The 10,472-nt window shown below is 42.5% G+C and overlaps 1 protein-coding gene across 4 annotated transcripts in view; it reads left to right on the top strand.

Moving 5' to 3' along the window:
- The window catches only part of PPCDC (phosphopantothenoylcysteine decarboxylase), a 44,098-nt gene extending 36,350 nt beyond the window's left edge, over positions 1-7,748 (top strand). For 2 of the 4 annotated variants that reach the window (XM_019533321.1, XM_019533323.1), the window contains exons 5-7: positions 1,650-1,781; positions 1,883-2,051; positions 5,241-7,748. In XM_019533321.1, the coding sequence (XP_019388866.1) occupies positions 1,650-1,781; positions 1,883-2,051; positions 5,241-5,326 (387 nt within the window). In that variant the 3' untranslated portion in view covers positions 5,327-7,748. The remainder of the gene's footprint in view (positions 1-1,649; positions 1,782-1,882; positions 2,052-5,240) is intronic. The other 2 variants (XM_019533320.1, XM_019533322.1) reach the window with 2 other exon arrangements.
- The last annotated feature ends 2,724 nt before the right edge of the window (positions 7,749-10,472 follow it).

Below are 10,472 nucleotides of genomic sequence, written 5' to 3'. Positions count from 1 at the left end.
GTTCCAGACCTCGGCCACTCGAACTGTGAAGAAGTTCCTCCTAATATCTAATCTAAATCTGCTCTCCTCCAGCTTGTGGCCATTATTTCTTGTAACCCCCGGGGGCGCATCTGTTTTCCTACTTTTGTAACATGCCTTCATCTTAGCCATAAGAGCAAGTCACAGAACAGCAGAGAGAGGGAAAGGGAGTTCGTCCATCTTCAGTATTTACTATTAAGGACTTGAGTAGTGTGGGATAGAATTGCACTTAGGCATCGAAGTGCACTCAGGCACTTAATTGGTGCAGTAGGAGCTGGCCCAGGTTGGTTTCTTGTTCAGTGTGTGTGGAGTCTGGTTATGTTACTATAGAAACATAAACACTAGTAACAGTGTAAAGCCCATGAAGATCTCCCTGTGCATTAGAGGCAAAGAGCGGTTACATTTCCACAACTGTTAGTCTTTTTGTGGGACATTATAGAGGAATAAGACAAAATATTGATGTGGAAGTGTCAGTTCACACCTAGCTGGGAATCCAAGTTAAGCAGATAAAACCTTAATTGTTCTGGCAAAAATGCATGGTGCACAGCACAAAACAACAGGCAGGAAGTTGACTGAGCAAGATGCAACTCCAACAGAGATCCTATTTCAAGTGTAAATACCTGGAAGGATGCTATAGCAAACTTGACCAGCTTGAGTCTCATTACATTCTGTCAGCTCTGAAAGCCAGACATAGAACTGGCTGAGCCCTATTTTGACAAGCATGTTTGGAAATGACCATCAGCTATCTCTTTCAGACTGGATTAATGTTCAGTAATTTCCAAATTGTGTATTGCTGTAGGTTTCCTTGTAGTACAGAGCAGCTACCTGATACTTGACGTGTTTTCTAACAGGCCAGATATATTTATCATACTCTGCGCTAGTTATATTAGTAAAAGATGCAATACTTCATTCATTGACAAGAGTTACACATCCAGGTAATGCTCCCCTTAGGCAAGGGCTACCTAACTGGTAGCCCATGGGCCGCATGCCGCCCAACTGTCACTTACCCCATTGCTCTGGCTGCAGTAGTAATGGTCAGAGGCTCTAATCTTTGTCTCCGTCTGGCTTCTTTCTGCCTTGCCCCAGAGGGCAGGGTGGAGCAGCACAGCACAGCACAGCCCATGGTGCCAGGGAAACTCATGCATGGGGTCCTAGCAGGGTGTGGTGCAGTGGAGGAGTCCATTGCCCTTGATCCATCTCAGTCCCCTGGCTCTTACACCGGCACAGAGAGTGCAGCAGGTAGAAGTAGGGAAGCACTCAGCAGGGAGCACTTGTGCGGTCAGTGAATCAGAGGTGTGCTGTGGGGCCCTGTGGCCTGCACTGGTAGTGTCTCTTGGAGCCCACAACACACGATTCCTGCTGGTATGACCCACAGGGCACATGGTCCCCTGGCCTCTAAGGAACTGAACAGCCCTGACTTCGGCAAAATGACTCACTTGCCTTTTCTTGATATTACACTCTATGGTGGGTGTAGCTGAAATGCAGTCCGTGGAGTTCTGTAACATGGTCTGTGGCCACCTTTACATTTACTGTGAAGAGGTAGCCCACACAGGCAGATGTTTCATGTGCATAGTGATCGAGCTGCTCCCTTGGCTTCAGATGGATTCATCTGGGACCCGTTCTCTCTGCAGCTCTCCAGCCAGTCTTTTCCTATTAGAGTTGAAGCTGTTGCAGTCTCACTTCATCTAATGCAAATCCATGGAGGCTGCCAACACATTGCCAGTGTGACTAGGCTAGATTTGAGTACCACAGCCCAAATGAAGGTGAGCCTTGGAAAGGGGTTAATCCAGCAATACGGTGAAGAGAGAAAACTAGGGAAGGCAGCAAAGACACCAGCATTTAAATTCCTGGCTTCTTTTTGCAGACCTGTGTCATCCGTGCATGGGACATGACCAAACCTTTGCTGTTCTGCCCTGCGATGAACACAGCGATGTGGGAACATCCTATTACAGCTGAGCAGATAGAGCGACTGAAGGGCTTTGGCTACACAGAGATCCCTTGTGTGGTAAAGAAGCTGGTATGTGGGGATGAAGGTCAGTCCTTAGCTGCTTTTTCTCCCATGAAGTTCATGGTGTAGTTGATACTCTCAGGGTGAGAAAACCTTCTTGCCCTATGAACTTAAGAGTGCTGCAGTATGTAAAGAAGTGCCATTGCCAAAGTTTAGTAAAACGTATTGGAAAGAAGTTCTGATAGAAACCAGGAAGAAATACTTAACAATATTTTACCAATTTTTAAAATCCATGTAGATATTTCTCAGTGATAAAGAGTCTGAACCAGAACCAGGAGTCAGGATTACTGGTCAAGAAGTTGGCGTAGCCTCCTAAACTCAAATCCGCCTAATATATGAAAAGTAAATGTTACTAACTATTGCCCATAGATTCATAGAAAAGAAAGGCCAAAAGGGACTTCAAGAGGTCATCTAATCCAACCTCTTACTCAAAGCAGAATTGCTCCTGTCTAAACCATCCAACACAAACATTGTTCTAACCTTCTAACCAGTTAAAAATTCCTGGCAATGGACATCCCACAACCTCTCTAGGTTGCCTGTTCCAGCACATAACCACGCTCATAGTGTAGGATAGGAGGATGGACAAGAAGAATGGTTCTATGGTTCAGCCAGGATTCTGTTCCATGTTCTGCTGAGTTCAAAGAATCATAGAAAATTAGGCTTGGAAGGGACCTCAGGAGGTCATCTAGTCCAGTCTCTTGCTTAAAACAGGAGCATCCCCAACTAGATCATCCCAGGCAAAGCTTTGTCTAGCCAGGTCTTAAAAACCTCCAAAGATGGAGATTCTGCAGCCTCTCTGATAACCTGTTGCAGTGCTTTACATCCTCCTAGGAGAAAATTATTCCTAATATCTAACCTAAACTTCCCTTCCTGCAACTTGAGTCTGTTGCTCCTTGATCTGTTATCTGCACCACTGAGAACAGTCTAGCTCCATTCTCTTTTGAACCCCCATTCAGGTAGTTGAAGGCTGCTATTAAATCCCCTCTCAGTCTTCTTCTCTAGACTAAATAACACCAGTTCCCTCAGCCTGTCCTTAGAAGCAGTGTACTCCAGGCCCCTAACCATTTTTGTTGCCCTCCTCTGGACTCTCCATTTTGTCCACATCCTTTCTGTAGTGGGGGGCTCAAAACTAGACACAGAACTCCAGATGTGGCTTCACCAGTGCTGAACAGAGGGGACTAATCACTTCCCTAGACCCGCTGGCAACACCCCTACCAGTGCAGCCGAGTATGCTGTTAGCCTTTGCAACAAGGGCACACTGCTGGCTCATGGTCAGTTTATTGTCCACTGTAACCCCCAGGTCCTTTTCTGCAGAGCTGCTGCCCAGCTAGGCAGCCCCCAGCTAATTGCATGGGATTGTTCCATCCTAAGGACTCTCCATTTATCCTTGTTGAACCTCATGAGATTCCTTTTGGCCCAATCCTCCAATTTGTCAAGGTCATTCTGAATTCTAGCTCTACCCTCCAACATATCTACTACTCCCCCCAGCTTGATGTCATCTGTAAACTTGCTGAGCGTACGCTCTATGCCATCTTCCAGGTTGTGATGAAGACATTGAACAAAACTGGGCTGAGGACCAATCCCTGGGGCACTCCACTTTATACCAGCTGCCAACTAGACACTGAGCCATTGATTACTACCCTCTTAACCCAATGCTCCAGCCAGTTTTCTATCCACCTTGAAGTCCATTCATCCTGCCCGTACTTCCTTAGCTTGAGTTCCCACAGCCTTCCCTTGTGCCCTGGGGCTAGTCTAACTAGGACTCAAATTCCCAATCTGTAAAATGTGAATCAGATTCCTATTGCACAGTGTCTGTGCATTAGGCTAACTGCACTGAAGACTGAGATGCTCAGATACTATAGCAGTGGAGCCAGTTGTATCAATGGAGGAAGAAAGCTTGTTTTGTGTGTATTTTAAATACTTTTGAGTTATCCTTAATTAGACTTGTGTGAATAACAATTTTGTTTTGTTCTTCCAAGAACAGAAAATCTATTTTAGCTCAACCCTCAATGAAAAATATTTAAAATTTTGGCATATTGAGGAGTTGAATAAAAATTCATTGCAAGCAAATGAAGGATTTCTTTTGACCTGAAACAAAAATGTTTCATTTTATTTTCAAGCATTTTTGATGTAATAGCAGTATACTTTCTAAATGAGTTGTTTCACACTGAAATGCATCAACTTTTTAATTTTTTTTCTGATAGGAACAGGTAGGCAAAACCAGCATGAATTCGCAGAAAGTTTTAGTACCTGAAAATTGGTTATTTTTGCTAAAATAATTGCAGCTGAAAAATTTAATCCAGTTCTATTCATAATAGGAAATCAGCTCCTGTAATGCAATGTTTATAAATATAATTTGTTTAAGCAAGCATAAGTATAGTAATATTTTTACAACTGTCAATAACAAGCACCGTTTATGAGGAAAATAAGATGTTCAGAAACTGTCTTTATGCTTCCTCACTAGGGACTGCTTCCACTGCTCCTGATCTTTCAGGAATACAATTCACCTCTACAAAACAAAAGCATTTTTTGGAATTGAGTTCCAATAAGTGTTTATGGTTGGCTAAATACATTTAAATCACTTCCAGCTTGGTTAAAACATACTGGACAATAGCATTTCCACTGGAATTCTTACAGTGTATTACATCAGGTGTCTTGCATATCTGTGATTACTCTAAATGGGAACAACCCAGAGAAGCTAAAACCAAAGGCATTTTGGGAGAAGGCAAAAAGCTGTTTGGATCACTATGCCTTCCTTTTCTCATCTTTTCCTTCATCTAGCTATCAAAGGTACTTATTGCTGTAGTTCCTGAATGCCTCCCATTTTAATGTATTATTCTCACAACATCCTTCTTTTGGGTAAGGGCATACATACTCTGTAGGACCAGTGAGGCAGTATTTTTCATGTTATTCCATAGAAATTACTCAGGATGTGGGAAGGAACACAGTTGCTTTGTGATAATGAGGCCATTTTAGGAATCTTGAGCCATTCCTGATGCCCACGGTTTAAGGTAATGACTGGCCTGTTGGACTTGACAATGGAACTTGACCTTGCAGTGCTCTGCCAGTGCTTTTGATGCAACTCACTACAAAAAACTTCTTGGAAAATGCATTGGCCCACTCTATTGCTGTGGTGCTGGATTTCATTAGGTGTTACAGTTGTGCAGTGTCCTTGGTACCAGGGTTTCACTGTATGTGTAATTTTGCTCTCCAGGTCGAGGTGCCATGGCAGAAGTGTGGACCATTGTGGAGAAGGTGAAGATGATCTTTTCAGAGAGGGAGTTGCCAACACAGAGATGATCCCTTGATGTCAGTTGCATATCTTCCTCCTCCTTGATAGCTTTTTCAGTGTGAAACCAGCAAGAGCTCACATGGGATGGCATGAACTTTCAAAGCGCTGCCTTCAGCTGAGAGAATGAGTGTTTGTATGCATCTTGGTGCCCCCAGCTGTGGTTCCAAAACCTGATGCATTGGTATCAGGACCTTCTGGAACTGAAGCCAAGTATATATATAAGAGTGTGCTAGGGCCCTGTGCCATCCATGTATATATATGGGTTTTCATAAACAAAGGAAGTTATATAGTACAAAGCCAGTAGTCCTGGGTTATTTTCTATAGAATAATTTTAAAGACACTGGATAAAGATTCTCCCATCTGCTCCAGGCTTAGCATCTTCACATAGGAGTCAGAGAAGGCCTGGTATAAAATCGCAATTGATGGGAATGGTCCCAGCTTCTTTCTGGAAGAGATCTTTTAAGAACTAAAAGAAGGGCACTGTTGTTGAAAACCTTCTACAGCAGCTGCTCCCACCTTCCCTTTTTGTTAAGAGTCATCGTCTTAAAGAATTTTATATTTCTGTACTGGCATATAGTGAGACACCTCCTAATGTACATCCAAGGAGCTGTTTGTCTTTTGATCTTTGGATCTGATCTTAGTGCCTGATTTGCAATCTCTAAATTTATTTGAATGTATGTTTAATGCCACTGGAGGAAAATATGTGACTGAAAGAGAGAGAATTCATGGCCCTGAATGCGTCTTTGCCATTTGGTATCTATTGATGGCTAAGGTTTTAAACACCAAATGGAAACCAAAGTGAACTCTTGGCATCACCCTGTGGGTGCACCAGAGCTTGGGATCAACACATTTGGCCATTGTGGAAAGTATGGGATAGCTGTTTGGGGGAAACTAAAGTTGCACTTAACTTTGACACCCCTCTTCAGATGGAAAATTAACTGCATGGTACAAGGAAGTTGGGAAATCCTGACACTAACACCTGGGGTGATGTTAGTCGGGGCCCTACAGTTCAACCTGCTCCTATGAAACATGAACCTGTCACCTGAGGGAGTTGGGAATGAACTGGGGAGGGGGTGTGGTTAGTGCCCTTCCTTGTACACTCCATGGAGTTTGTTTACAGATCCTAGAGTTTGAGTTTATTTTTAACTAATGTCAGTCAAATCTAAGGCTGTCAGCATAGAGTGTGTTTCCTGCATTCGGAGCAACCTTCACATGGTGTAGCCTGAGGGAAAGGTTATCTCCAAATGTGTGGTTTCCTTATCGATTCCACGCTCAAACTTCTGAACTTTCCCACATTCACTTCTTTCCTGAGGATCAGACCCTGCGGAGTCCAGAGCTGCTGGGGATAAGGGCAGGAGGGAGCGTTGCAGCCTTACAAGTAGCAGGAATATCCTGGTAGCGTGCTCCATTGTAGCAGTAGGAATTTTGCTGGCAAAGGGGTGGTCAGATGGCTTCTAATCCTGTCTCCTGCCACCAGCAGTAGCATAAGGCTGGCAGTGTTTTCTCATGCTGGTGAATGACTGTAGAGCGATGCTTATGTTTATGAAACATGTCTTTATACTGTTAGATTGTTATAAAGCTTTTATGATACTGACATAGGATCAGAGCCAAAGCTCACTGACATCACCTGGGAAGACTTGGATCAGGTCTTCACCATGCATTACAGGGTCTTTGGGTGCAGATATGACACATGATTGCTACAGAGTATTTTACCCCACTTTTTACTCCCCCTAGCTGGCTGTCTGTATCAGGTTTATTGCAATGTGTGGCCACTAGGTGGCAGAAAGCCAGTTTGCATTGAACAAAAGACTAGTTGCAGTGAACCCACTAAGGAAGTGAACACACACCGTAGTCATTTATACTGATACACAGTTACTCACTTTCTGAGAGCCAAATTTACCTCTTATTGTTGAGTAAGGACAATTTACTCTATAGAAAATGCATTAGGTGTCAGTCAGCATCCTTTAAAGAAAAAGTGTCTAATGGTTACAGTAGGAGTCAGGACTTCTGGTTTCAATTACTGACTTCCAATCCCATACAATAAGTCACTTACCCTCTCGCTGCTTCAATTTCCTCATCAAAAATGACAGATTACAAAATTACTTTAAGAGGGTATTTGTTGAGAGGACTAATTAGTTAATGCTTGTAAAGCACTTGCAAATCCTCAAATCAAAGGAATTAATTATACATTAAAGTAGAGCTTAATGCACAGCACAGGGGAGGGAGGAAGGGGAAAATACGAGCAGACAGTGGGATGATTAGCAATATGTAAAGAAGAAATGCCTAAAACAATTCAGGCTGACATTTATTTCTAAGTGATAAAATCCCGCCCTGTCTTATGGCTGTTACAAAATTAGACATCAGTGTGCCAGTGCATGATCCTTTGTGTAATTGTTGCTTGGCAGCTTGAATAAATGCTTTTTAAAGGTAGCTGTTTATTACATACAGAACATGATATTATGGGTCAAGTTAAGCCTCTTAAAACTGATGGAGTAAAGCCACACTTCATTTGGATAACTATAAACAACAGTTAAGTTCCTTTATGAACCATCTAGCTGAAACAACAGCTTCTTCCCAACACATAATAAACTGACCAAAATAAAAACACAGGCAAGGTACATATGGACAGAAAGGTTTTGTTGGGTATCATTTTGTTATGGTTAGAAGAGAGGCAAAAATAGCAAGAGCAGCAGAAGGAGTAGGCAGAAAGGAAACCCCGCAAGCAGCCAGCCACAAAAACATTGGCAGCCCAGCTCTGAGGGAAAGCTTTTGGGTGGAGTGCTGGCTAGAAAGGGCCCCAGAGTTGTGAGCAAATGAACTGTTTCCTGCTATGTTCAGGCAAAGAGGCCTTTGTACAGTTTTTGTAAGCAAAGAGGATTGCATCAGAGAACACGATCTCTGTCCTCAAGTTCTCTTCCTAGCCAAAACTTTTTGGCTAACAACTCAGATCAGAGAAAGGTAACATACTGTATGTTAGACAGCAATTGATGGATCTCTCAGAAAGTCACTTGTAAGAGTTAAATGAGTGAAGTAAATTAGACGTCTGTCCCTCTTATTCTCTTCTTCTGCCAAGTATATGAAGACACTGGGGCTGAAACATTTGCTGTGATTTTTCAAATTGCTGTTTTTTACGTCATTTATTTTTTGCTGACATTTGTAAATTCTGATTCAGTCTATCCTGTGTTTCCTGAAATAGCTATGTGCACGGGGATTAGTACAATTATGACATCATAGACAGCATGTAAGATAACCCTGGTTAATTGACAATATTTTTGTTAACGCTCCTTTGTTAAGAATTATTTTTGAGCAGTTGTTTAATTCATGCCTGAAACTAAAGTTCTCTTTGTTAAAGCTTGGGGGTCCTAGTTTAAAGCTAAGAAAACCCTGGTTGCATGCTAAGAGCATAATTTAGACTATGATTTGGAACAAATTAATTATCAGGTAATTAGCCTACTGAAAACATGTTAATTCCATGAGGCTTTGACAGGGTAGTTATACTGGTGGAGGGAAAGCCTAGGAACTTGGTCAGTTTAGTAGGTGTTAAAGGGTATCTTCACTGTAGAGTGGACCCAAGTTATGTATCCTAACGTTACTTCTCTTAAATTAGCCTAGCTTGAGAGAGCAACTATGTTGTAAAATTATACTTGAGTTTCTGATTCTGTTCTGGCACTGTATTCATTCACACATAATGCTGATACCTCTGGAGCCTCATCCCAGGTTTTTCATGCTTCAGTAAAATAATCTATGAAATCTTTCCCAGTGAATTGTGGGAGAACTACTCTGGCCTTTCTAGGCATATGGAAGGGAAGTATAGGAAGGCTTTGGAGGATCTGTTGCACTCAGGTAGAGCTAACCATGTAGTCATGTTATCAGCTGAAGAAAGGTGCCAGTTTTGAATTTAAGTCTGTACTCCATCTTGCAATAAAGACAAGGCCACAGGTCCATTGCCTTGTCTGCACTAGGCAATTAACACTGGTTAGGTAACAACCTCTAAATCCTACTCTTGACAGGGTTTCAGACAGTAGTTCTCAACCTATTTAGACTTGAGGTATGCCTCAGAAAATGCCAGGTCTTTAGCTTTCACTCATTTTTTTTACTACAGAAAGATAATAGAGCAATTCTTCTGTCACAAAGAATTCAGAAAGACCAAACAAGTCTGAATGGTTTCAGTACAATGGATTTCTGCTTGAAATCTTTGTTTCTTGTGAATCATGTTTGCTCACCTAACAGTGCTAACATTGTATGGCACCCTGCAGCATCCTTGAAAGGATCTCGAGGTACCCCAGAGTGCTACAGCACACTGGCTGAGAATCGCTGGGCTTAAGCCCTCCAGGGAGAGTCCATCGAAATTACAAGTAATACAGGGGGTAATAATTCTGGATCAACTAAGGTAAAAAAAGTCAAGAATAAAACCCTGTTATTCAAACTTCCTTTCATTATAACATGAATCAACAACAACAACAAAAAGCACAAATCCTTTTCTCCCTTTGCGGGTTAGATAGGGATTGAGCGTTAATCTGTGCATCAGCCGGGGTACCTGGTACAGTTACCAGTGAAGATTGTCATCCCCCAATTGCTCCTACCCCCTCCTCTTTCTTAGGGCTTTGGTTCCCACAGTAACTTGTGAGAAGTGCCTTGGAGCTTGTGCACGTAGGCTGCAGAGTTAACACCTGACTGATGCAAACAGGGTAGCGTGCAGCGAGGTTCACACCTTGTGCAGCTGTTTGGCTGGGACACCTCTGCAAGGCAAAGGAACAGGGGAAGCAATGTGGTTTGCATCTTCGAAAGCTCTTTGCAACAGGAAGCAACATGCTTTTTTTTTTTCATAAGAGTGGCTGCAGAATTCAGCAGGAACCACAGCAAGCAGTGGAGGGACCTATAAGAACCCAGGGGGATGTACCGAGGCTTTTCCTAACCTTCACAGAGACTCAGGATATGAGGAGCTAGTACTGATGGTTAGGCATTACAGGTAACATTTGAAATGGCTCCTGTTCATTAGTGTTGCAGGTAAAATATGTGCTTGTCTGATAAATGCAAGTATAACTAACCAGTTCTTTAGCTGTATTAATTATACTGGCTATTGAGAAACTGGAACATCCAGCCACTATAGCCAGGTGTAAAGCATAATCCTAAAAGTGGGATTATTGCAGTTCA

The sequence above is a fragment of the Crocodylus porosus genome, unplaced genomic scaffold (assembly GCF_001723895.1).
Source record: "Crocodylus porosus isolate Cpor-Errol unplaced genomic scaffold, CroPor_comp1, whole genome shotgun sequence".
NCBI lineage: Eukaryota > Metazoa > Chordata > Crocodylia > Crocodylidae > Crocodylus > Crocodylus porosus.
Note: the sequence above shows the minus strand (reverse complement) of the source record. Positions and strands in the feature narration are given on the sequence as shown.